At 44.3% G+C, this 27,173-nt stretch overlaps 1 protein-coding gene across 10 annotated transcripts in view; it reads left to right on the top strand.

Moving 5' to 3' along the window:
• Window positions 1-26,916, top strand: part of NEO1 (neogenin 1) — a 239,229-nt gene extending 212,313 nt beyond the window's left edge. For 5 of the 10 annotated variants that reach the window (XM_075431268.1, XM_075431266.1, XM_075431265.1 and 2 more), the window contains exons 20-29: window positions 2,457-2,651; window positions 3,365-3,397; window positions 8,000-8,068; window positions 8,940-9,087; window positions 11,073-11,311; window positions 11,970-12,062; window positions 22,044-22,202; window positions 23,414-23,668; window positions 23,996-24,132; window positions 26,655-26,916. In XM_075431268.1, coding sequence (XP_075287383.1) covers window positions 2,457-2,651; window positions 3,365-3,397; window positions 8,000-8,068; window positions 8,940-9,087; window positions 11,073-11,311; window positions 11,970-12,062; window positions 22,044-22,202; window positions 23,414-23,668; window positions 23,996-24,132; window positions 26,655-26,738 — 1,412 coding nt within the window. In that variant the 3' untranslated portion in view covers window positions 26,739-26,916. The remainder of the gene's footprint in view (window positions 1-2,456; window positions 2,652-3,364; window positions 3,398-7,999; window positions 8,069-8,939; window positions 9,088-11,072; window positions 11,312-11,969; window positions 12,063-22,043; window positions 22,203-23,413; window positions 23,669-23,995; window positions 24,133-26,654) is intronic. The other 5 variants (XM_075431267.1, XM_075431264.1, XM_075431271.1 and 2 more) reach the window with 3 other exon arrangements.
• The last annotated feature ends 257 nt before the right edge of the window (window positions 26,917-27,173 follow it).

The raw sequence follows: 27,173 nt of genomic DNA, 5'->3' as shown, positions 1-27,173 counted from the left end.
GGATTCACATTTCTAAAGGCTTTTTGAAATCATTCACTTCAATTTTCCTTTTTTACCCCAGGCTTTAAGGTTAAAGCAGATTTTTTTGGCGTAGTTTGCAGTGCATGATGTTGCTTGTGTTCTCAGAATTAACTACGGTGCAGAATCACACCTTGGAAGCCTGTCACCAGCTGGCACCTGATCAGGCAGTACTGCAGCCCGGGTTCTAGAGAGGAGCCTCTGAAAAGGCAGGATGCTGGAGACTCTTAACCTTTAGCAATTACAACAATTTTTGAAGTAAGCTGTAAGACAGACCCCTAAAAGGCATGGCGGCACTGTGTATGCAGCGCGGAGGCTGCCGTGCGACAGCCTGGCTCTGGCAGGTACGCTCGCTGTCTGGCGAGGCTGCTGCCAGCCAGCCCAGGGCTGGCGGGGCTCTGCAGCACACCGCTCCGTGTACTGTCCTGTGCCCAGCGCATCTCGCAGCCGGCGCTGCAGGGATGCAGCTCTGACAGGCGGCAGCTTACTCCGCGCTGCGACGGCTGTCTGAGCCATTTGTATGTCTCTGCACACACACAGCTGTTTGTATGTTGTGTGTATATGGTTTTATACGGGCTATAAAGCCAGTTCTGTGTTCGTGTCAACAAGATGTTTCCTCTCTATGGGAAAGAGGGTTTGACGGGAGAAACGAGCCTTTATCTTAACTGCAGGTTAAAGGACTCGGTTGCCAGCAGTCAGTGAGTGTCATTCAGATGGGTGAAATGTCAGGCACAAATATCCCCGGGTTCTATGTGCTGCTGAAAAGATAAGCCTATCATCTTACATCAGGTGCACACATGAGAAAGGGAAGACAGTGCACAAAGAGATCAGCATTTCCTCGGACAATGTGGTTAGAAACATTACCATACACATTCAGATTTCCAGGTAAAAACATCTCCTTGCAATGTCTGTACTGTGAAGGAGAACCCTACATGTATTCCTACGCGTTGAGTGAAAACATATCGTATTTAGTAGTTTTTGCAAAAGCAGCAGTTAAAAGCTAAAAAATAAATCATGCTGTGGTAGCGCAGCGTCCACCGAACATGTTTCGTTTCCGAGGCGAGCAGGGCAGGAGCTTTCGGGGACGTGTGGGCTGAGTGCCCTCTCGCGGGGAGAGCCGCTGCCGGCAGGAGAGGCTGCTTACTGCTCCAGTAATGACTCCTTAACTTGGCCCAGTTCATTCTGTGCATCAGGTAATGCCGTAAAAATTGAGGGATGGTGTAGTTCCACGCGCTGGAGAGCAAGTCTGCGGAACACCTGTCCTTTCAGCTCTGATCTCCTTTCGACTGGGATAGGATGGATGGGAAATACTGATCTGTGCTAATCTGGATTCCAGAGGCTTGTGCATCGTTAGAGTTGCTGACTAATTAGTGCAGTCATAACTCAGTAGTTTTGTGCCACTGTGCTATATATAGTGCTTTTAACTGTCACTATATGTATGTATATGTTGTCCCTTCTTAAACAAGTTACAGATACGTTGCTATGTGACCTGTACAAGTAGCAAATCATTAAATCTACCCCTCGGTAGTTAATTGTGCCACCAAGGGAAGAAGTTAAGCATGCCAGACCCGCAGCGGGTGTTTGAAGCGTCACCTTCCATGCCGTACTGGTTACTGTGAATTACATGAATTTGGGGTATCAGCAATATTTTCAGTGGCTTTGAAGAAGTGGACGCCACTCTGGAGAACATCTCCCCTCCCTTATTGTAGCCCCCAGGCTGGTGGTCTGTGGGACAAGGGAAGCAGCAAGTTGTGCACAAAGCAGCTGATGACCCTACCCTATATTTGTGCAAGTATTTATTTTATGCTGGGGCTCTGAGTTTCTTATATAAAAAAGTTATAAAGCTTTTACTTCAGATTGGTTTGTAATTGCTGTTATTTTAATAATAGAACATAAACTCTTCCCATACTTTTCTTCTGTGACATGCGAGATAGCCTCACTTCTCTTCAGATTATTGTCGTCTTTGTTAATAAACTGAAAAATAATAAAATCATTATAAACTATTAAACACATGTTCTTTAGCTGTTCATGAGAATGTTTTGTTGTTTTAAGGTTATTTTCTGTAAGTATTCTTGGAGGATGTTTTGATAATAACAGTTTTATGTTATTTTATGTTATTCAGTTTATGAGCAGGTAAAGAGACCGAAATGAGGAATTTCTCCATATTCAGTGAACAGTCATCAGAAATAACTTTGATATTTTAAATCACTTTTTTTCACTAAACATGTACTTTTAACAGTTTAAAATTTAAGGTAGGAAGGCTGTCTAATATTTGAATGCATTCTTAGTCTTTGAAAAAGTAAGAATACACTTTCAGAAAACCCATAATCATTGAGCTGTGCAAACACCGTTAAAAGTCAATAGAACATTTTCTGTGAGTTCTTACGACTATCCTGTTCTTTTATGTATAAAGTTCTTTTGCTTTTTCCTTTGGCTAGGATACATCATTTACTACAGTACGGATGTGAATGCTGAAATACATGACTGGGTTATTGAACCGGTAGTGGGCAACAGACTGACCCATCAGATACAGGAACTGACCCTGGACACTCCGTATTATTTCAAAATTCAGGCCCGCAACTCGAAGGGCATGGGGCCTATGTCTGAGGCAGTGCAGTTCAGAACCCCAAAAGGTAAACTGTCACTGTCACGTATATCTAAATATATTCCTCCTCGTGTTCTGAGTGCAGTCTCTATAGGGATAAGATACCAGTAGCATGAATTTTATATTTAAACTGGAAAAGACAGGAAGACAATGGAGTTTGGGTAGAATGAAATTTTCTATTGGGTTGCTCTGGCGTGTAGTTAATACATGTGCAAATGTTGCTCAGCTGTTTGATTACTTGTTGTTTCAAAATTACTGGTGGGCACTTAGGTCATTAGTTATTAATGTTGGTCCATGCCCTAAATGTGCTTTTTAGAAAACCAGTTTTTAATTGCTTTAAGATTCTAGGTCTTGTGTGTCATGTCTGCGCATGATGAAATGGTCTAAAGCAGCAGCCTCGGGAGTTGGTAGCCAGTGCACAACTGCTCGCTGGTGACGAGGATGATATCAAGGGCACTGGTGTGACCCAGCAGGCTCTTAAATCAAGAACTGCTTGGTGATGGGTAACTAGTGAAATAGTACGAACGCATGATAGCTTGAAAAAAAAAGTACTCTGAGGAGAGGTGAAAAATGAAAAGTAGATTTTTGTAACAGTGCTTTTTGCATATGAGTATTGGTGATTAGAAATGAGACCTCTAGCTAGTCTGCTTATGCTATGTGAAACTTTAAATTCTGCCTCTCGCTCCTTCAAGCCTTGTGATCTTTCTCTTGTTTTTTCCTTCCCTGTTCTTGTCCCACTAGCTGAATCCTCAGATAAAATGCCTAATGATCAAGGTAAATGCATAGCCATGCTTTCTCTTTTATTCCATCCTTCACACATTTTGTTTTTCCTGTCCATGTGCTGTTGCATTTCCTAAATGAATCAAGTATCTGCTGCTCTAACTGTAAATGAGCAAGTTCCCGCTGTGCTTTTAATAGTGGAAGAGCTGGAAGTCCTATTTGTGGGTTAGGTGCTAGGAATATAAAGTGATCTCTGTAGTCAGATGTCACATGAAGGGACAAGCGGGTTGTGCCAGAGCTGAATCATTCTGTCAAAATGAATTAGGATTAAGTGATGCTCCAGCCAGCCTGACCACTGAAGCAAGATCTCAGTACATAGAGGTGGAAGATCAAACACTTACCTAATTAGCACAAGTGCTATTTTCTGAGCTCTACATCTATAATTATTTTCATAATAAAGGAAAGTATGCCTGTTCTGGAAAGCTTTTTTGCAACAGAGATTCTGCTTGTCAGCCCATTTAGACTTCAGACTCTCCTGAAGACCACAGGATTAGCTACTAAAAGCCTTAAGGTTTTAAAATGGTAGATTGAAGAAATGGTAGCTTTGAGTTTACTGCATTGAATTACAAGGTGGATGTCCCAGGGCTATTTTTGCTTTCTTCCAAACAAGCTACAAGCCCAATAAAAAGGGGAAGAATTAGTCTAAAGGGATGAGTTTAAAAGGACGTTGGCAAGCAGCTTAGACATACGATTAAATAGATCCTAAAGGGGTTAAGAATGAGCTGCCTTTTTTTTTTCACTTGCTTTTCAACCTGTTACTTAGAAGTAATTTATTAAACAAGCTTTTACCTTCTGTGTACCAAATAGTGCTGATACTAGACAGTTATGGAGTAAATTCGTATCCAGACTTGTGTAACAGCAATGCTAGGGGAGATTCAGGCTTGTCTGGGGGGAAGCAGATGCTCACTGTGTCATCATTAGTGCTCAAGTGCAAGTGCAAGGGACCAGGGGAAGATTAAAAGGTTTTATTTAAAAGTTGCTGTTTTCTCTTCTGTGCTGTTCTAACCTCATTTCAGCAGATAACCAGATCTCATCCGCTGTTAGCATCCTAAAGTAACATACTCTTCTAATAATAATTTGATGAGTATTTATTGAATTTTATAAGTTACAAATAATAAAACCCTACATAAAAGCCAAGAGAGTTTTTTTCCAGAATTCCTGTAAGAACAGTCAGAGATTATAAATCATGGCAGTAGGTTAAACGTAGAAAAGACAACGAGCAGAAAAGCCTGCCTCTGTGACAAGATCACTAAACTGCAGAATTGTGTCCTTCAGGAAATAGTAGACAAGTTATTGGAGACTGGAAGAAACAAAACTACAATGGGATTGACTCTCTGGCCTTAGTGGTTCTGTCTTTTTTTTTTTTTCTCTCCCCTACTTCAGTGGTTTTCTTCTGTATTAAGCACAGCGTATTGTTCTTCCGTACGCTTCTGTAGCACAGAGCTTGCATTAGGAGAAGTTAGTGGGTCTTGCTGTCGGGCTTCAAGGATTTGCACTGGCCTAGTATGAAAGCCAAGGTTAAGGTATCTAGTCCTAGTAGAGCTATCCTAAAGTAACACAAAGTTAAAATAACTATAATAACCATAATAAAATTGCCTGGCTGCAGATACCTAATGGGTAACATGGAGATTGACAAGCTAAAAAAAGCCCCTTACAATTTAAAGTAAATGTTATCTTAAACTGTTCGTTAACATAGAAGGAAATGGAAAACCTCAAACTTCTTAAGATCCTGGAAAAAAGGCTGGTGTCTCCACAGAAGGTGCAGCCTGTCCAGCGTATTGCGTAGAAGCGTATCGCGTAGAAGCCAGGCTTACCCTCCCGCTGTGGTGGTGACTGACAGCTTCTGAGCGAGGCGAGGAGTTACAGTCCTTACACCACATGAAGTGCAGAGGAGAGTCAGGTCATCTTTCAGGTGGCACCGCAGAAGAGATGAACTCCCCAGAATTTAAAGGCTAAACTGCTGATCCCTGGTGTCAGGAATTGGACACTGAGAAGCGACTTAATTAGGTTCCTAAATTTCATCATGTTTGGAAAACTGGCCTTTGTATCTTGTTACCTTTGCTTTTTTGGGAATGTGCAGACACCAACACTGTGCCATCAGTGCCAGTATCAGGCTCCCTGAGCTGCTGCGCTCTACAAGGATCATGTGCAGGTAGTTATTCCCGAGGATATCTGAACCCTTTGGAAATAAGACTGCTTGCTGGAATACTGCTTCCTCCCTATCACTGCCTTCCAGCGTTTTTATCATCTAAATATGATTTATATAGCTTGTCCCATATACACACGCGTATGGCGAGGTATCCAAAATCTGCAGTTGGCTGTGTGAGTATCTACATTGTTTGGGGAGTGCAGACGCCACGATAAACCGCACCGCCTCTGTGTTACACCCACATGTAGGGCATGATCCCTGTGGGTCTCTGCAGGTGACTTTGTGTATCTTGTTATCTGCTCCATTATTTTATGTCCTCTGCTAACCTCAGTAGCAATTATTTTAATTTTCTTTCACGGTGTTATTAAGGATACTGAATTACAGTTGGCCAAGCACAGGTCTTTGCAGAACTCATTAGAAATATCCCTCGTGAATAGTGATTCTGCAATTATGATTCTTATTCTTATCAGTTAATTACTTGTTAATCTTGTTAATATGTGCCACATTTCTTATTATGTTATTTTTAACAAAGCATTGTACAGTACTCAGTAAAATGTTTTATGGAAGTCTAAATATAGTATGTCGGCATAGTTACTGTTACCAACCAAATTTGTAGTCTGACATTTAGTTTGTTTGAAAATACCTGTTTTCAGTAAAACAGAAAGATGGGCATAAAGCATGCCACCACCTCCTGCCTGCCACGCTTTCCATGATCCGGCCTATGTTAAGGCTGCAGCTGCTGCACTAAAAATGCAGAGGGTGTCTATTTGTTCTTTTAAAATATTGTCAGTTATTTTTATTCCCCCCCTTCTCCTGCAACTTCTCTGGTGCTCCAGGATTTCTTCATCTAGGGGGTTTTTTCACATCTTTTCAGTGCAAGTTACCTGGTCATACAGATGTAAATCTATGAAATACAAGCTGTTTAAAATTCTGTTAAATAATTTCATTGCTACTGCAAAATTATTAGCCCAGTACTTCAAAAAGAGAGCACGTTTTCACTGAATGCAGTGTCCTCTCTAGACTGACAGGTGCAATATGTCTTTTTCATTATAGATTTGTTCTGCGGTACGTCTTTTCCATTATTTTAGACTATACCTAGCTCCTCATGTCTACCTGTAGCATCCATTCTTCGTGTCCTTCTCGGGGCTCAATCAGTATTCCTGCTGGTACCTTTGGCTCTTCTTACCAGTTGTCTTTATTTCACAGTGACTAATTTACAGGCTTTGACTTTAGGTTCACAATTCCCATTTGCTACACGTCCTTTAACACTTACTGCTTCTTGATTAGAGTGGATTTTTAATGGAGAAAAATCCTTCTTATGATTGTCAAACTGCTGTATTTATGGACTTCTGGAGTTTTTTTGTGGTTTGGGGTTTTGTGCAGAACAGTGTAAAAGTGTGCAAAGTATTATGAATTCCTGTAACAGGAGGAATGTTGTCTTTTGCATCTTGTTCTGTGTCTTCCCTATAACAGTATTTTTATCATTCATGGTAATATTGCATTAGTGCGTTTTAATGAAAACACAGAAGGGAAGGAATGAGGCTTTTGTATATCTCCATCTGCGGGAAGCACTCTGCTAGCTCAGGGGAGGTCTTAACATTAGAGGTGAACTTGTGACTTCGTGTGTCTTGCTGCAGCAGCGAGTGATCTAAATTACACCTGAATTATGCAAGGGGAAGTACTTGTTAGAGTAGAAAGAGGACGACATTGCAGCTGGGAGGTCAGCTCTTGCGTTTAGCACCCAGGAGCCCACTAGCAGTAGCTCAGGTTCTGGAGGGGCTGTGTAATTTGCCTCCGTTTGTAATAACTAATGTACAGATACGTTTACTGCTGTTGTCATCCCATAAACGTAATGGCTTGCAACTAATTAATTTGTTTTCCCAGGTTTCCCAAAAAAACACGTTTTTGTGATGCTTCATTGTCACTTGTGGCAAAGGTGAAACAAACAGAAAAGAATGGGGAGAAGTTGAAAACGAGTTTTTATGGATAGGCAGGGACTTCATATTACGTTTACTGGGCTTTTGATCCTCCACTTACTTCCAGTCTTCCCCACTTACTGTAATTATTAGGAAAAGAAACCTGTATAATTACAGTTTCAAGCTGATTAACTCTCTGTATAAGTGTGGCAAAGCTATTTGCATCGATATATACCTATGTATTACTGCAAATAATTTTAATTACATGTTTAAAAATGAATACCAGTATAGGCTCCTAAGCTTACGTAGGAAAACAGAAACGCAGGATTAAATAGCTCTTTTGAAGAAGCAGTTCTCAGAAAACCACAGTTGCTGTTCAAAGCCAAATCATGTTGTAGGGGAGAGAAGAGGAGAAAAGCAATGCTCACAGAGGTTGAGAGCTCTGAAGAGCTAGCTAAGAAATGCTGCAGTCTGTATTTATGTGTACGTGTAAATACGTATATGAAATAACCACATATGTGACCTTTCCAGCTTCAGGATCTGCAGGGAAAGGAAGCCGCCCAGTGGACATAGGACCAGATTACAAACCACCGCTTGGTGGTAAGTGTCATTATAAAGCTTTTCAACTTAAACACGGGGTCTTTTGGTGTTGCACCGGGTGATGCTATATCCTGCTGAAAATAGTAAGCTGCTTACAACCCTGATTACATCTGTTCCGGGAACTTTACTTTCTTTATGCTGATAGTTGTTCCCCCTTCAAGGAATTGTATTATACTTCTGTCGTAGTGTTCTTGCCTACTATAGTGTGGGCTATATGTAAAAAGTATCTTCCCATGCATTTACATTCCAGTCTTGATAAGCAGATCTTGTTCCCAGTTTACTTTTAAATGACTGGTGTAGTGCACAAATGTAAAATTAATTCAGTAAGAACATACCGTGAAGGAAAAAAACAATCTTAACTCCTTCTTCTTATTAGCACTGTGCATTGAGGAAGGCTTCCCCTAAGGTAACACTTATTAGTGTCACATAAAATGTGTTTTCTTTCAGAGGACAGTGACCACTGTAGAATACTGATGCCGATCCATGTGATTATTGGGTCCAGGGGAATGCCTGTAGTGCTATACTTTTGGCAAGGTCCCAGGTTAACTCTCCTTAGACTCTTAATCTACTGCATTTTTTTATGATAACTATTTGAGTAGGGTGAACACATATTTTTATAGGCTGTTAGTTGGAAATGGATCTGTAAAGCACCTTATAGATTTAACAACTGTACAAAAACACAATTGGCAAATGGCAAAGGAAAAAAAGCAAGCACTTCACCTGAAATCCTAGCAGACAAACCATCTTTCTTGTTGTGCTAATCTGTATGATTCTAGCAGCCTTTGACGGGCACTGCTTGCTTTGGATGGGGATCTTTTCCAAGCAGACTGTGTAATACATAACCCCTTTCTCCCAACTCAAACTCTTCCAGGCAGTAACAGTCCCCACGGAAGTCCTACTTCTCCCTTGGACAGCAACATGCTCCTTGTAATCATAGTATCTGTTGGAGTGATCACCATTGTGATAGTGGTGATAGTCGCCGTCTTCTGCACTCGTCGTACAACTTCTCACCAAAAAAAGTAAGATGGCCGGGTGGCACTTTGCCTTGTTCTACCTTCCTCACTTAATTCTATTATTTAATCTTTTCTTTATGGTGCTTTAGAGTTTATCACTTTTAAGTCTTACGGGCTGTAGAAATTCTGCTCCGACAACAGATCAGTAACGCAGTTTAAATTTTTGTGTTCAGAAGATAACATGCGTCAATACAGCTAAGTTATTGTGCATGTGATGATGATGATGATGATGTTCTGCTTTTCCTAATCAGTGTTTCAGAGTTTACAAACCATCAAGAGTTCACAGGCACGCTGGGGCAATGCTTTCATGTATACCTACACTTGCCCCTCTCTGAGGAGACATTATTGTTTAAAATACTGGGATTATCTGGCATTGCTTTTTTAAAATTTTAAAATCAGCTCTGTGTGTTTGCGGTACCCGCAGCATTTTCTGATGTGAATGTCTTGCTGGAAGTTTACATGGTCGTCTGAGAGCTAACGTCTCTCGCTTTGCACCAGGGTCAGAGGCAGAGTTAATTTGAGCAGAGCAGCATGCAGGCCTGGCTGTTCTGTTTCCAAACTCGAGCTGATACATCTGTTTTGAGCTGTGTGAGCTCAACAGCTCAAGCAGATTCTCATTTCTGTTCTTAGCATGTACTTCACGGTGTGGAGTAGGTTTACAAGCTGTGCATGGTAATACCCAATTTTTAGATAGGTTACTGGAGTGGAATCTGAACCTGGTAGAGGACTGCTTAGAAAAGTGCTCCAAAGCCGTAAATATAGCTATGCATCTCAATTCTTCCCTCATTTAGAGGATCTGGATTAAGACTACAGCAGCGATGCTTCTGTTCATAGGCTCCTGAAGGTTGTTTCCTCAAGTTCTTTGAATGAACTGAACAGAGCTGAAAGCTTTTTTTAAAGTTTGAAAAGACTCTGCTGTGTAAAAAGAAAGCGATTCAAAGCCAGGCCTAGAAGATAATCTCCACTTGCTTTGCTGAAGTTAAACCATCCTGCAAAACTGCAAGTTCCTCAGGAGAGAAGAGCAAGGGTGTATGAGTGATGGTCTAGCAGCTGGCAGATGTGCTTGGGATTCATGGGCCTCTGCCCAAGAGACATATTTTGTTTTCAAAGAGCAGAAATAACCCTGCGAAATCCTGCGTTTGTTTTCTCAGTTTCTAAATGCCACCTCTCTTACGTGCAGCAGCCCACCACCAGTGAATAACCTTCTGATCTGTTCTACTTGCTCAGCTGCAGTGCTCAAAGCAGGGTGCCAGCAGCATGTCTGGCTGCATCTCACCTACATGAGAGGCTCCGTTCACTGACATTTTCAAAATTTTATTTAGCCATATCTTAGCCATTTCTAGCAAGTGTGCTACCCAGAAGGGACACCTTCCTCCATCATTGCCAGGGTCCGAAGTGAGGAGTGCGTGTGGAACTCTACTTTTCCAAAATTCCGTCATGTCAGATGTCTGCCTCGCAAGCACTCTTCGTGGTTTGCTGCTGCTGCTAGTCAACAGCGACAAAAAAGCACATCAGTTAGATGTGTCTGACCTGAGGAGTGGTGAAATGAACGTTCTTGTCATTAGTCTGTAGAGTTAACCATCTTATTGGCATAAATGGCTATTTGCACACTCCTCCTACAGCTATTGTTTGAGGTTGGTTGTAAAGCCCCGGAGTATCAGCACAGCGTGATATATGTACTACACTTCATGTTTAGAATATTCTCGTAATAACCATAAGTGCTGGAAACTTAATTTTTGTTAATGAAAGCTTAGACTGTAGAGCACAGTTCTGCAGCATATGGTAGCATTTGAGACAAATTTCATGGCAGCAGTGTTGCAGAATATGCTTTGAGATGTCAGATGTGCTTATACGTAAAACTCAAAGCTTCCTGCCCAGTGGGTAGCCTTTGCCCAGCTGGAGACAAGATCTGAAGGAAATCTCAGTGAAAATTTGCTTTTTGAAACAAGTGAAAGGAAGCTAAGACCATTTCATTTGTTTTCCTTCCCAAGGAAACGAGCTGCCTGCAAATCAGTGAATGGGTCCCATAAGTACAAAGGAAACTCCAAAGATGTCAAGCCTCCTGACCTCTGGATCCATCATGAAAGACTGGAGCTAAAACCCATAGATAAATCTCCAGATCCCAATCCAATCATGACAGATACCCCAATCCCTCGCAACTCCCAAGACATTACCCCAGTTGATAATTCCGTGGACAGCAATATCCATCAAAGGCGGAATTCCTACAGAGGTGAGCTATCAACAAGTACTTTGACCATGATGTTTAAAATGAATTATTGTATCTGGTGCAGTCACTTTGTTGTCATATTATTCAGTTACGCATATCTTTTTTGTTCTTATTTTCCAAGTAGTGACTTGGTTTTGTGCCTAGATTATAAGACTCTCTGAAAAGGATGGATCACATGTTTTAGTGAGAAAATTGAGTGCCCAAGAGTTAAATCGTGAATTTCCCGTGGTAAATACTGGTTAGGAATCAGAAGATCATCTAACAAGTGTTTCATCAAACACACAATCAGGTTTTGGTGCTGTAACCAGCTCTTGAGGCATGGGTGAGTTTTCACTCGGTGAGTGGTTATCTTGTTAATCCAGCACATCTTACCCATGTGTGTGACTGTGCTGCCACTCACTGCCCACAGCTGCACTGCCAGAGCTTTGAGTTTGCATTATGGCTGGGAGAGTTTCTCCAGTGCCCAATAATCTTTACCCTAACTGTCCTCTTTTTCACCTTCCAGTGAAGGATGAAAGAGCTGTTTTTATCAATTATGAGTCACAGAACTACTTACAAACAGGACAGCCCAGAAATAAAGAGAGGAGGATTGAAATCAGCCAGGACAGTATCACAGAAGTCTCGCTGCAATGGTAAATAACCTGCAGTATTTTTCCTTCAGGGCATGAGTCAGAGGATAGCATGTCCACACTGGCAGGAAGAAGGGGGATGAGGCCCAAGATGATGATGCCATTTGATTCTCAACCACCTCAGCGTAAGTCAACAGCCCACCTACCAGCTGGCTTGAAACTGGGAGCACCCAAACAAGCCACATTAATACTGTATGCACGGGCGCACGCACACATGTATGGCCTTCCTGCTTGCTTCTACATAATTCTGTCATATCTGCAGTGGATAGAGGAGGCATCCCGAATCCCTTGTCATGGAGGCAGGGTTAGATCAAGTTAAAAGGAAAAACTGGACAGGTGTATTTGAGCAAGCAGGAGGCATGCTGCAAACGTGGGGAAGAGTTAGGAAAGTGTCCAGCAGGCTGTCTGCGCCAGGCTCCAGCAGTGGCAGCTTAGGGAGCCTTCTCCCTTCTTAGGCAGAGCCCAGGAGCCTGGCTGCTTTTCATAGTCTGTTCCCTTTGTACTCTGCCAGTATCCAGCTGTTACGTAGGAATTGTAGAGAGTTTGTTCTCCTCCTCAGACCAAATGGTTGTAGCCTTTTTAGCCTCCCCTTGCAAAGCAGCTACCCCATCACCTTTATCACTTTAGTTGCTGTTCTCAGAACCTTCTCTAACTTTACTACATCCTTCTGGAGATGCAGAGAGGCCAGAGCTGCACGCAGTACCACCAGGGTCTTACAGAGCAGGAAACAGTGTCCTCTGCCTTGTTCTCAGTACCTTCCGTGCTGAAAGGAGCACTGCAGTCTGTTGGCTACTGCGGCTGCCTTACACATTGAGCTAATGATATCAGAGATCAGTCAGCCGTATCCCCCCCAAAAAAGCTTTTTGCTGAATTGTCACTGCCAGCTCTGAGTTCAGCATCATGTAAGAATTGTTTGGGTTATTTTTCCCTTGGTATATTACTGTACATTGAAGCGATGCTAAAGTTTACCTGCTGTCTGTTTGCCTACTTGTTCCGTCTTGTGAGGCCCTTTGGAGTTCCTGGCCATCGGAATAGCATTTGACTACACCGAAAACCTTAATATGATGGACAAACTTGAAGACTTCTCTGATTGTCTCCATGTCTTGGTCACTGAGAAAGATAATTGATTAAAAACAGTCCCAGCACTGATACCAGGGGAATCTCCTGCTTACATGCTCCTCTGCCTTGAAAATTGATCATCAGGCCCCTCCCTTGGCTTGCAGTCCATGAAAGAGCTTTCCCTCAGCAGCAGCTTAATGTTTTAACTTTGGAGTGGAGCCATCAGAGCCTTTTTGAAAACTTAGCTGTATTATATACGCTGGTTCCTGTTACTGATGTATTTACTGTTGTGAAACGCTGAGATTAGTGAAGCAGGATTTACTTTTACAAGAGCGAGGATTACTCTTTTCTAGATGACCATGTTTACCCGTATCTGCAGAGGTTGTACTCTTACACTGAAACATTAAATGTAACTGCTGTCCCCGCTGCACAGACAGGTATTTGTGAAGCCGTTCTTGACCAGCTGCGGTTTACAGTCCACCTTCCTGCAGCAGACCAAAATCGGTATGGATTTATGCTAAAATGTGAATAGTGGCTCAGGAGCAGCTTCAGAAACAACTCAGCTGCTCGTCCAGCACGAGAGAATTAGATAGAGAGCTGGGGCAACAGATCACCACATGTCTCAGTGCAAGACATCCCCGCTTGTGAGCTAGTCCCCTGATTTACCAAGCAGAAGAAATGGCTCTGAAGGAGTAACACTGCTCGTCTTTTGGAAGGGGTACCAAAATATGTATAGCAGTTTTGCTCCACAGTGTGTCTGTTATACTGACTTATTAGAACGTGGATGGACCACTGAGAAGGGCTGAGTTTCTGTGAATCTGGCAGAGCAGACTCTTAAATGAGGAGGATGTCTGGTTTGCTACTTCTTACCTATGTATTTCCCTATCAGTTAATGATGATTTTGAGCAAAAGTGCTGAACTGAGATTTTGAGGCAGTAGAAATGCATTTTTATTATTATGAAATATTTTAAGAATTAAACAACATATCTAGTTTTCAAATGATGACTCTGAGATAGAAAGGGTCTTGGCTAAACCTCTAAACAACGAGACTGAAACTCTGACTTGAGAACATGAGTAAAAAGTGCAACAGTGAACAGGCGGTGGCAGACCTGTGAGGCAGAATTCCACAATGCTCATCTGGGCTGGGCTTTGGACTTTCCTGAGCACGATGTTCATGTTCAGCCCTGTAGCCCAATAATTGCTACCACATCTTCTGTTTTATGCAGTGATTTCAGGCCAGTCCACCGTGTTTCAACTTTCTAACTTTTTGCTTTCTTTACCTGAAGTGAGTGCTTGGGTTTCTTGGTCCCCACATGCTTTTTCCAGTGTCCTGATGACCCAGTTAGCTCAGTTTGTGAATTTTTGACTGCTTGCTTGTTTTACAACCTTTTTACAAGTAGTATCTTTTTTTCTTGGTTTTAAAATAAATAGTCTGATGCTCTTGTTTTTTCCCAGTTTCACCTGTATGAGGGATGAATGGAGGCTACAGTTTTACACTAATCAACTTTACTCCAATAAGTTTTTTTAGAAGTTTGTTTGCTGTCAAATACTGGTGTCTAACAATGCAGCTCTCGGATTCTTATGATTCCCTGTCCCGTGCCAGCTGCTCGAACATGATGAATTTGGACTTGTGTGACCCCGTAACAAATTCAGACTGCAATAAGTCTTCCCCAGCGCTTCCCTGTGTGTTTTTTCTCCCAAGTTGTGTACAGCATGGGATACACAAGATAAACTCATGTAGGAGCCCCTGCTGAAGTGTGCTCCATGGCAACAGTGTAGCAAAGTACCCCTCCTACCGTGTTAGTGAGAAGGACACTCAGCAGTTTACAGGATCAGTCCCACGTGGGATGAAAAGATGCACAGCTGGCATGGGTGGTGCCGTGGTGATAGGTATTTTAGGGAGGCTGTATTTCGGCGAAGCTACTGAAGGTGAAGGGTTCTGGAGCAGAGGCTCGCGCCGAGGGACCCTTTCTCCGGTGGCAAAACCGCAGCGGCGAGGCGGCAAAAAGCGCCGAGAGAGGGAGGAGACCCCAGCCCCCCCCCCTCAGCGGGAAAGCGGGAAGTGCCAACGAGCAGCAGCTCTGACTCAGCGGGGGCGGAGTCGAGTGTGACAGCGGCCAAACCCCCTCAGGGATAAGAGCAGCCCCCAGGGAGCGCGAGCGACCAGGAGCGCGGGCGACCAGAGCCGGCAAACAGAGGCGGCGCAGCAGTTCGCGCGGGCAGGGCGAGCGGGGAAGGCGACAGGCAGGGTGCAGCCGCCTCTTCTGGCAACTCAAGTAGTGGGCATCGCTCTTCCAGGAGATACTCTAGCCATGGTTTCCACCCGTGGTAAAGGTGTTGCTCGAAGGAGTGTGGGGACCCAGACGGAGGCCCCACGCAAGAACGCGGGTGTCCAGGTCTCTGGCTGCAGGGAGTGCCTGAGCCTGGCGCTCGTACCGGCGGACAGCAGAGACAACGGCTGTGTTCGGTGCGAGCAGGTGAATGACCTGCTCAGCCTGGTGGCAGAGCTGAAGGAGGAAGTGGAGAGGCTGAGGAGCATCCGGGAGTGTGAGAGGGAGATCGACTGGTGGAGCCGCACCCTGCCCTCCCTGAGGCAGAGGCAGCAGGAGGCGGCTCCACAGAAAGCAGAGAACCCCCTACCCTCTTGCCACCGAGCAGAAAGAGGGGGCCTAAGAGATGGGGGGGAATGGAAACGGGTCCCTGCTCGGGGTGGCAAGCGAATTTCCCCCCGGCCTCCCTCACATGCCCAGTTGCCCTTAAGCAACAGATATGGGGCTCTGGAATGTGAGGGACCGGCCACAGAGGATGTGGGTGAAGGTGAGGCTCCCTCCAGGGGGTTGCCTAGAACGAGTCAGACAGCCCCACGTATTACAACTGCCTCAACTAAGAAAAAAAGGAGGGTCATTGTCATAGGCGATTCCCTTCTGAGGGGAACAGAGGGCCTGATCTGCCGACCGGACCCATCCCACAGGGAAGTCTGCTGCCTCCCTGGGGCCCAGGTTAGGGATGTTGCTAAGAAACTCCCTGGTCTGGTGCGGCCTTCTGATTACTACCCCCTCTTGGTAATGCAGGTTGGCGGGGACGAGGTAGCAGAAAGAAGTCCCAAGGCCATCAAAAGGGACTTCAGGGCACTGGGGCGACTGGTTGAGGGATCAGGGGCGCAGGTGGTGTTTTCCTCCATCCCATCAGTGGCAGGGGACAGCACTGAAAGGGGCAGGAAAACTCACCTGGTTAACAGGTGGCTCAGGGACTGGTGCCATCAGTCAAATTTTGGCTTCTTTGATCATGGGGAGGTGTACACAGCACCGGGCCTGCTGGCGACAGGTGGAGCTCAGCTATCACAAAGGGGGAAAAGAATTCTTGGCCACGAGCTGGCGGGGCTCATTGAGAGGGCTTTAAACTAGGTTCGAAGGGGGAAGGGGATATTGCCCAGCTCACTAGGGATGAGCCTAGGCTTGGAGTGCCAAGGCCAGGGGTGAGATTGACAGCCCAGCTCAAGTGTGTTTACACCAATGCACGTAGCATGGGCAATAAACAGGAGGAGCTGGAAGCCGTTATACAGCAGGACGGCTACGACTTGGTCGCCATCACAGAAACGTGGTGGGACAACTCGCATGACTGGCATGCTGTCATAGATGGCTACAGACACTTTAGGAAAGACAGACCAACAAGGAGAGGTGGGGGAGTTGCTCTGTATGTGAGGGAGCAACTGGAATGCATTGAGCTTGGCCTGGGGGCAGGTGAAGAAGGAGTTGAAAGCTTGTGGGTTAGAATTAAGGGACAGGCTCATAAGGGTGACATTACGGTGGGTGTATACTACAGGCCACCTGAGCAGGAGGAGGAGGTTGATGAGGCCTTCTACAGGCAGCTGCAAGCAGCCTCACAGTCACAGGCCCTGGTTCTCATGGGGGACTTCAACCACCCTGACATCAGCTGGGAAGACCATACAGCTAGGCAGGTGCAATCCAGGAGGTTCCTACAGAGCATCGATGATAACTTTCTGATGCAAGTGGTGGAGGAACCAACAAGGAAAGGCGCGCTGCTGGACCTTGTGTTAACAAACAAGGAGGGACTGGTGGAGGACGTGAAGGTTGGAGGTAGACTCGGCTGCAGTGACCATGAAATGGTCGAGTTCAGGATCCTGCATGGAGGAAGCAGGGCGATAAGCAGGATCAAAACCCTGGACCTCAGGAGGGCTGACTTTGCCCTCTTCAAGGAGCTACTTGGAGGAATCCCGTGGGCCAGGGCTCTCGAAGGCAGGGGGGTCCATGAGTGCTGGTCGCTTTTTAAACAACACTTCTTCCATGCACAGGAGCAATGCATCCCCCTGAGAAAGAAATTTAGCAAAGGAGGCAGGAGACCTGCATGGTTAAACAAGGAGCTTCTAGCGGAGATCAGGCAGAAGAGAAAGGTGCATGGAATGTGGAAAGAGGGACAGGCCACTTGGGAAGAGTACAGAAACGTGGTGAGAGCATGCAGGGATGCGACGAGGAAGGCCAAGGCCCACCTGGAATTGAAGCTGGCAAGGGATGTCAAAAACAACAAGAAGGGCTTCTTCAACTACATCAGCAGCAAAAGGAAGGCTAGGGACAACGTGGGGCCGCTGCTGAATGAGGCGGGTGTCCTGGTGACGGACGATGCAGAGCAGGCAGAGCTACTGAATGCCTTCTTTGCTTCAGTCTTCAGTGCTAAGACTGGCCCTCAGGAATCCCAGGCCCCGGAGGTAAGAGAAGAAGCCTACAAAGAGGACGACTTTCCCTTGGTCGAGGAGGACTGTGTGAGGGATCGCTTAAGTGATCTGGATGTCCACAAATCCATGGGCCCCGATGGAATGCACCCACGAGTGCTGAGGGAGCTGGCGGATGTCATTGCTGAGCCACTCTCCATCGTCTTTGAGAGGTCCTGGAGGACAGGAGAGGTGCCCGAGGACTGGAGAAAGGCCAATGTCACTCCAATCTTCAAAAAAGGCAAGAAGGAGGACCCCGGGAACTACAGGCCGGTCAGCCTCACCTCCATCCCGGGAAAGGTGATGGAGCAGCTTATCCTGGAGGCCATCATGAAGCAAGTGGAAGAAAAGAAGGTTATCAGGAGTAGTCAGCATGGATTCACCAAGGGGAAATCATGCCTGACCAATCTGATAGCTTTCTACGATGACATGACTGGCTGGGTAGACGAAGGGAGAGCCGTGGATGTTATCTACCTTGACTTCAGCAAGGCTTTCGACACAGTCTCCCATGATATCCTCCTAGGGAAGCTGAGGAAGTGTGGGCTGGATGAGTGGTCGGTGAAGTGGATAGAGAACTGGCTGAATGGCAGAACTCAGAGGGTTGTCATCAGCGGCGCTGAGTCTAGTTGGAGGCTGGTGACAAGTGGTGTCCCTCAGGGGTCAGTACTGGGCCCGGTCTTGTTTAACTTCTTCATCAACGACCTGGATGAAGATTTAGAATGTACCCTCAGCAAGTTTGCTGACGACACCAAACTGGGAGGTGTGGTAGATACACCAGAAGGCTGTGCTGCCATTCAGCGTGACCTGGATAGGCTGGAAAGCTGGGCAGAGAGGAACCTGATGAGGTTCAACAAGGGCAAGTGCAGGGTCCTGCACCTGGGGAGGAGCAACCTCATGCACCAGTACAGGCTTGGGGTGGACCTGCTGGAGAGCAGCTCTGCGGAGAGGGACCTGGGTGTCCTGGTGGACGACAGGTTAACCATGAGCCAGCAGTGTGCCCTGGCTGCCAAGAAAGCCAATGGAATCCTGGGGTGCATCAAGAAGAGTGTGGCCAGCAGGACAAGGGAGGTTCTCCTTCCCCTCTACACTGCCCTGGTGAGGCCTCATCTGGAGTACTGTGTCCAGTTCTGGGCTCCCCAGTTCAAGAAGGATGAAGAGCTACTGGAGAGAGTCCAGCGGAGGGCTACAAGGATGGTGAGGGGACTGGAGCATCTCCACTACGAGGAGAGGTTGAGGGAACTGGGCTTGTTCAGCCTGAAGAAGAGAAGGCTGCGAGGGGACCTTATAAATGCTTACAAATATCTGCAGGGTGGGTGTCAGGAGGATGGGGCCAAGCTCTTTTCAGTGGTGCCCAGTGACAGGACAAGGGGCAATGGGCACAAACTGAGGCACAGGAAGTTCCGTCTGAACATGAGGAGGAACTTCTTCCCTCTGAGGGTGACGGAGCACTGTCCCAGGCTGCCCAGGGAGGTTGTGGAGTCTCCTTCTCTGGAGATATTCAAGACCCGCCTGGACAAGATCCTGTGCAGCCTACTGTAGGTGACCCTGCTTCGGCAGGGGGGTTGGACTAGATGACCCACAGAGGTCCCTTCCAACCCCTACTATTCTGTGATTCTGTGATTCTGTATATTCCAGTTCTGCCTTTTGATGGCATTCAAGCTGCTGTGATAATGCTGGCAGATACAGTTGGGGATGTGATTTTCCCTTGCAGCACTAAACCCAGCGGTGACATCCCTTTCTGATACCAGTCCTGCTGTGTTCACTCTAAAAGCCTATCTGTTTTCCCCCACTTTGTTAGATACTGCCTTGCCCAGAAAGAACGAACCAGGCGCAGACACAGCTGGCTTGGGGTGACAGCTTAGCATGATGCACTAAATGTCAGGAAGGATATTTAAAGTCTGCTGGTGCCTTAGGGCTTGAGATTGCTTTTGTGACTTTGTTTCACTTTTTAACCTGTTTGCAAAAGCTCTGAGGGCTTCCAACTGTACATTTCTGTTTTATAGTAAGCGGAACCATTAATGTAATGTCTTTAGATACCTTTTTGCAGAAACTACACAGAAAGCTGACACTGGTACGTGAGGCCCTTTCTCAGCAAGCAGCACAGAAGGCAGGACCATTTAGTGCGTTTAAGTCTATGCCTGCAGATACCTTCCTAAGGCTTTTTTCCCCCCCTCCACTGTAGCATTCAAATCTAATTATTCACCTTTTAAATACTAAATTATCCTAATTTAGTATGTTCAATTTTAGTACAATTTTACGGTAATGCAACAGGAATGGTGTGTGCCTAGTTAGTTCCTTCTTCAACAGCTGGAAAACAAAAATTCTGAAGGGATATTAGGAAGCCAAGGGCTATTTCTTTCTTAACACACCACATTTTTCTTTAGCCAGTTCTTGATCTGAACTTTCCTCTTCCTTGAAATTAAACAGTGTGCCATGATCTTCATTAAGAGCTGGTGTACAACATACTGCTTTCTGACCTGTAAAGCTATATGTGATTTAGGTCTGATCACCCAGCAAATTCCTAGCAACATTTCCAGCAGTATAAGCTGGATGGCGTAGTGGCAGGGTAGACTTTCTGGGGACATGGCTTTTCACTGGACCAGGTTTTCCCTGCTTGCTCACCACATTCTGCTCCGGATGGTGTTTCAGAGCTGCTATGATATTGTGTTCTCCCCATCCCCAAGTTTTTAGGAAGTGTCTTGAAAGGCGTAGTGTATCTGCAAGGTATTTTATTGTTGTTGCAAAAACCTATTGGCAGTCTTCTGTGCTAACATGCATTATATCTGATAGTGATTGAAGTGCTTGCTGAAATACAGTTGTAGACCAGGGGTTTCTACAAATAGAAGTAACTAAAATGTTTATGCCTACAAAATGTTATGCCTTAAAATCTATATGACTGCTACCTTGCTGACACGTAAGAGAACTCCTGGTGTCTCTGATGACTGCTGTCTCTGCTGGATTTCTGATCTCCAAGCTTTCTGGGTTATTCCTCCATTTACCATTTCCCTGCAAGACAGAGTGGCATTTTAATCTTTCTTGAAGCTTAGTGAGACTACCCGACTATTCACATCCCCTTGACAGCTGTCTCACAGGACTTTTAAATCTAGAACGTACCGATTACTCAGTATTAGAGTTTAGTTACTCTTTATTTACAAGAAGTTCATAATGGCGTTGACTTTCTGTTGGTGTTACTCAATGGGAGAGAGAAATTGTTTATTACCAATAGCTGAAAATCTCTATATTGCCTCCGCTGGTCAGTTCACATACCGTGTCCTGCTGACAGGCAGTTTGCCAGGAAATGAGGAAGTCATAGGGTTCAGATTTTTTTAGTCAGCCCGAGTTCAAACTGCATGCAATCAAGAACTCACCATTATAATGATGGATTTGTGCATTGTGTCATTCCTAGAAAGTAACTTTCAAAGGCAGCACATCTTGAGCATTTCAAAAAAAGGTTAAAAAAACCCCACAACCAAATCTTTTCCTTTATGGTGCTAGTGGTAGCATTTCTCTCCTGTTTTTGTGTTGAGACTCTTTCCTTTGGGTGATTTGAAGCAATCCAGTATTTTAGCCTATCATAAACACTAAATTCTGCGCACGTTTTTTCTCCCAGCTGGGGAGTAGTGAGAGTTTCTTTTGCTGTTACCACAAAAGGGTTGAGGGCAAAGGATGATTTACATTAAGTATAAAATTCATGTCTCTCAAACAGGAAAAATAAAACAGCAAGATTAAAAAAAAAACGGAGGGGGAGAAAAGGAGGCTTTTGGGTTGAGTGTGTTGGAGCAGAGCTTTACCAAGTCTGCACAGAGGGACTGAATAGAGCCTTTGGTGTCTTGCCCTACTCTTATTATTTGTCTTGCATTATTTAATTAACCAAAGATGCCACGTTTGGTTACAATGTTAAGAAATTCAGTGACAGCCAGAAATTATTTTAGGGTTTGAGCTCATATGTCTCCTGTATTAGATCTGATATTTATAGCACAGTGTGAAATACATGGAAGCTGTAAAGGGAGCTGAACTTCATTTTTCTCAAGCGTAACAGAAAGCTCTTGGAAGACACAGCCAAGAGAGATGCACTTTCTGCACAGGAAAATTAAGCACTCTGCCTCTTTTAGGGATTTTTGTGTCTTGGCATGGAGGGAGCTAAAGTGCTGGAGCAGAGTTGAGAAATTGGCATTGAAGCATGTCATCTTGGTGACATTGCTGAGCAGTTGGCCCCCCTGCGCAGTGGCTTTGTGGGAGAAGGGAGGGATATGGTGCATTTCAGTACACGTGCGTGCTTGTCTGTATGTTAAGCATTTTTCTGTCTTGTATTCATTCACAGCTGTGATTAGTGCTCATCCCATCCATTCACTCGATAACCCTCACCATCATTTCCACTCCGGCAGCCTCGCTTCTCCAACTCGCAGCTATCTCCATCACCAGGTCAACCCGTGGCCGATTGGCACATCCATGTCCCATTCAGACAGGGCCAATTCCACAGGTGAGATATCAATGATCAGATAGATTTTGCTTGTCGTGGAACAATGACGGAGGCATGTGGAAATCAAAGCCTCAGACCTAACTTGGTCACTCGCCGTTGTGGTGTTCCACGAGAGGCAGAGTGAGGGGTTTAAGCACAGACAAAATCTTTGATAGGCTGGATTTTCTGTGAACATTTTCTTTTGTAGATCAGATGATGATCCTTGAGATATGAGATGATGGAAAAGGAGGCTTGATGTTTTATATACAGCTTCTAACAGGAGGATTCCTTCTTCGAAAGTCTTCAGATCTGGAGTCTGAAATGTCAGATTAATCTCATTTGAGCTACTTAATATGATAACTTTTTTCCTAATCAGTTGTGTTTAATACTGAGAGAGGACGAAAGTCCAGACTTTGCTACTGAGAACTGACATTAGTTAATCTCGAGATGAATTGAATTCTGAGCTTCTCTAGTTGAAGATCTGCATTTTAATTAAGATGCCACAGCCAACAGCATTGTTTCCTGTTTCCTTATGAAAACAATTCATGAGGCTGCAAATATACAGGCAGACGATACGTTAGAGGCAGAGGTTTCCCTTGTTTGGTTTATGCTGCTGACGTGACAGCTCTCACAATCCAGATCTTTTCCTGCATGTGGTCTGAGTAGGATCACGATACCCTAAATTTGAGATACCATCTCATTGTTCTCTTAGATCAGGGTGGAGCCTGCTGCAGACAAACAGACGAAGCCTGTGATTTCATTTTAGCTTTCAGCAAGTAAAGGGATTTCAAGTCCATCTCAGAAAAAAATTTGGCTCTTCTGTATGCACTACAGTGATATATGCTTAATGTATACCTACTTAAGAATGCCAAAACTGAAATACTCCAGGGTAAAATGAGAATGAAGATCTGTGTTCCATGCTGTTTATCTGAGGTCTTATTACATGTAGCTGTTTCAGTGCAGAACTGTTGATTTGGTCATGTGCCTGTGGAATCATTCAGTTCTCAAGCTTATTTTGTCATTAGACAGCCGTTGTCATTCACCGGAAAACAGCACAGTTAAACAGACTTGGTGTTATTTGCTACACAGATAGTTAATCTGTGAATTCACTTCTTAGCTTATAACAGCAGTCTTGGAAAAGGTGCTTGCAGTCACTACTGCTTTGTTTCCATCTGACCACAGAGAACATTTCTGATACAGAAAATAAACCACTTTTTTTTTGTCTGTTGTAGAATCTGTTCGAAACACACCGAGCACGGACACCATGCCGGCTTCCTCGTCCCAGACGTGTGCTGACCACCAGGATCCTGAAAGCACCACAGGGTCTTACCTGGCTAATGCACAAGAGGAGGATTTGGCTCAGAGCCTCCCTACGGCACACGTCCGCCCTTCCCACCCGCTGAAGAGTTTTGCGGTGCCAGCAGTTCCACCAGCTGGTTCCACCTATGACCCTGCATTGCCAAGCACACCGTTACTGACTCAGCAAGGTGAGCAGGGGAAAACTGGGAAGACACACTTGCCAAAAAGAGAAAAAGGAGATTTTAAGAAGAAAATGAGAGAAGCTTCTTAAAGGACGGAGGGTAGAATTGGACATCAAAGGAAATAGTCAGAGGCTGGAGTGAATTTTGTTGGTATAATTGTCAAGGCCCTTTTATGTATGCAAACTAGACAAAAATTAAAATTCAGCACTCCATAATTTGAAGTGTTCATTTTCCTCTAATAGAATCCTTTTTATTCTCCCACTTTTAAGAGCTTTTTGAATAGGCAAAAGAACTAATTAACTGAGGCATAACTATATAACAATTTATTTTAAGCTCCTAACCATCCAGTTCACTCGGTGAAGACTGCGTCAATTGGGACTTTAGGAAGAACTCGACCTCCTATGCCAGTGGTAGTTCCCAGCGCCCCTGATGTGCAGGAGACCACCAGGATGCTGGAGGACTCGGAAAGTGTAGGTACTCTTACACTGCCAGTGGCTTTCTTTGGCAGTGCTTATCAAGCTGTGGTAAATATTTCTTTATAGGATACTTGCAAACTTCAGTAATGTCTGCACTGAGACTAGTTCTAAGGGTAGAGGACAATGAGGCTTCTGACTTCCACCGAGTGCCATTGCCTGTCAATCCATGTAAAAAAATCTGGTGCAAACACCTTCTACACAAGGCAGTAAATTCAGGGAATAAGCACTTAAATTGCAAGTGCTAGTAGTGCTTTCTAAATCCGAAAATTACCTCAGACCATACCTTCATTCCTAATTACACAACACTGAACAGATGCAGTGCTTCCATCTATTCCAGTCCACAAGGCCCACTCAGTCCACGAACTGTAAAGCTTTCGACGATGTTTTGGCTGAACTGCGGCTATTAGCTGAACATAGAGTCATGCTCTCCGAGATTTCCTTTCTTGACTCGTGCTCAGTGCTTCTGGTTTCTGCTAGCCTGTCGCAATGACAAGAGGAGGGGAATAGAGACAGATACCATCTCTAGCACTGGTCTTTTCCTTCTTGACAGTACGTAGTGCCTCATGGAGCTCTGGTTTATGACTTGGGCTCTATGTGCAGGCTTCTGTACTGGCGCTGTAGAAGTGCCCTGCACATCTGGTTTTTGCCTGCTTATCTTGATGTAAAGAGCATGTTTATTCACAATGCTGAAGGCCTCCAACAGTGCCATTTGCTCTTCTGTACAGCTTAAGATGTTGTGTTCATGCTCGCTTTGAGATGTCATTTATTTCTGTCTGTTTTGCAAGCACACTGTGCCTGGATCCTCTTAAAGTCACGCAGCTGCCGCTTCCTGTGCTGCTGCAGAGCATCCACAGTGTCATTGCAAATGGAAAATTTAGCATTAATGCCAAAATGTTTAAAGCCATCATCCCAAATACGGTTTTAGATACCCAGATGAAAGTGTTCTGACTTGTGGGGAAAAATGCAATCACTGTTGGGCTTCTTTGGAAACAGCTTTTAAGAAGTGAGGGTGTTTGAGGTGTCAGGCACTGGAAGAGCTGTTTTCCTTTCAAATTGCAAACCAAGAAGTTATGGTATTAGCTGTTGTATTACTGCTACAGGAAATGCTTATTTTTAATATTTGTTTTGCTTCCTTATTGTCCTTTCCTTTTACCACATTGCCTTTGTCACCCTCTTGATTTTATTTCTGTATGCGATGGTCTAGAAACTGTGTGCATGCTTGATTTGGTGTGCTTTTGCCCTTCTGTCTTGTCGTCACTCCTACTCCAGTCTTTTTTTTCGGTTGGTACCAAAAATATACATACTAGTTTATTTATCAACAAATTAGTAATATTTAAATATGACCATTAATAAATTTTTTTCATTAGTAAATTAGTACAATATAAAGTCACCCCAGCACACTAAATACTAGTTAAATTATGAGTTTTAAAAATTAGGATTAGATCATGATTTGAATTGATTCTGCGTTTATGGGAGCCTGTAGGAATGAGTCTGAGTACTTCCAGCTCACTCCTATTTATCATTGTCAATAGTTGGCAGATAATGCGTTAGACACAGGACAGAGACGACTTTTCTGGTATGATCTAGATTGCTTGGTAACCTGGCAAGTGCCTGCTGTGTTCATTTCTATTTAAGTGAAAGAAAATGTTTGTATCTAGAAGCAAAGGAAGTGAGATCACAGTCAGGGTTGAGGGCTCTGCTCTGGGAAGGACTCCAGTTTTATGGTATGTGGTCAGCTAGCTGAGCAGTAGCTTTAATATTAGAATCTTAACCAGAAGCTCAGATAATGGACCTTAAATATACAGAGCAGAAACTATCACCCAGGAGTTCTGCTGCTTCTGATTTGGCATTAGCAGAGCTGGTGTTGGAATACCACGTGCAGCCCGGTTCGCCTTGTGTGAAAACGATGTGGAGAGAGTAAAGAGGGTTTGGAGAAACACTCCAAGAACATAAGGGGCTGAAAAATACACTATAGTGGGAAAGGCTTGGTCAGCTTAGAAAAGGTTTTGAGATGAACTAGTTCATGGTTTCTACCTACATACGTGAACAACTTTCATAATTCTGTTCTCAGTGCAATACAGATGAAGCTAGGCAATTGCATCTAAAAATGGAGTATGATTTTTAGCAAGCATAATGATTCTCGGAACAATTTTACTGAAGTGATTCCTTTGACCTTTTTTTCCAATTAAGCTGGGAAGATTTTTCTAAAATATCTATTTTGGTTCAAAGGAAGCTGTTATCTTGAAGCAGGAGTTGATACGAGGAAAACAGATATGAAGATCACAGTCTTAAAAATCAGTGAAACTATGAATCACTATTGCAAAGAGATCTGCACTTAAAATAGAGTTGTTTCAAGTTATTAATTCCTGTAACTGTTGATAAATCTGCTTCTGCTTATTCATGTATCAGGATCACAATCTACACCAGAATCATTGACCATTTCTTCTTATTTCTTATTCTGTCCCTCTTTAAAGAAAGCAGGTCACCTTGCCAATAACTCTTTGCATCTCCCACAGAATTATGAACCAGATGAGCTGACCAAAGAGATGGCCCACCTGGAAGGACTTATGAAAGACCTTAATGCCATCACTACAGCATGACCATCTTCACCAGGACATGACTCCAGACAGTTTCACAAGTCTTGGGACTCAGCCTTGGAACACAAGGAATTGTACAGAGGGAAGAAAAGGAAAAAAAAAAAAAACCCACAACAAAAAACAAAACAAAAAGAAAAAACAGAAAGAGGGACAGCACATGAGAGCATACACAGAAAGCAAACGAAGCAACCAGTGCATTTGTGCTACAGCTGGTCAAAAAGAGATGACCGTTCGTGTCATCGTCCTGCAATGAAGTCATTGCCAAGTTGAATTCCATTTACCTGCTGAGACCATGCAGGATGGGACATATCAGGCTGAAATCTAGCATCCAGACAAAAGGAAAAATAGTGGACTTCGCGGGGGTTTTTTTTCCGGTCAGGTTTTGTCTCAGTGGTGTGACTGCCCTGCCTTTTCAGTGTTGGACATTCGCATTTATGT

The sequence above is a fragment of the Opisthocomus hoazin genome, chromosome 10, assembly GCF_030867145.1.
Source record: "Opisthocomus hoazin isolate bOpiHoa1 chromosome 10, bOpiHoa1.hap1, whole genome shotgun sequence".
Classification (NCBI taxonomy): Eukaryota; Metazoa; Chordata; class Aves; order Opisthocomiformes; family Opisthocomidae; genus Opisthocomus; species Opisthocomus hoazin.
This window is presented reverse-complemented; position numbering and strand designations above follow the sequence as displayed.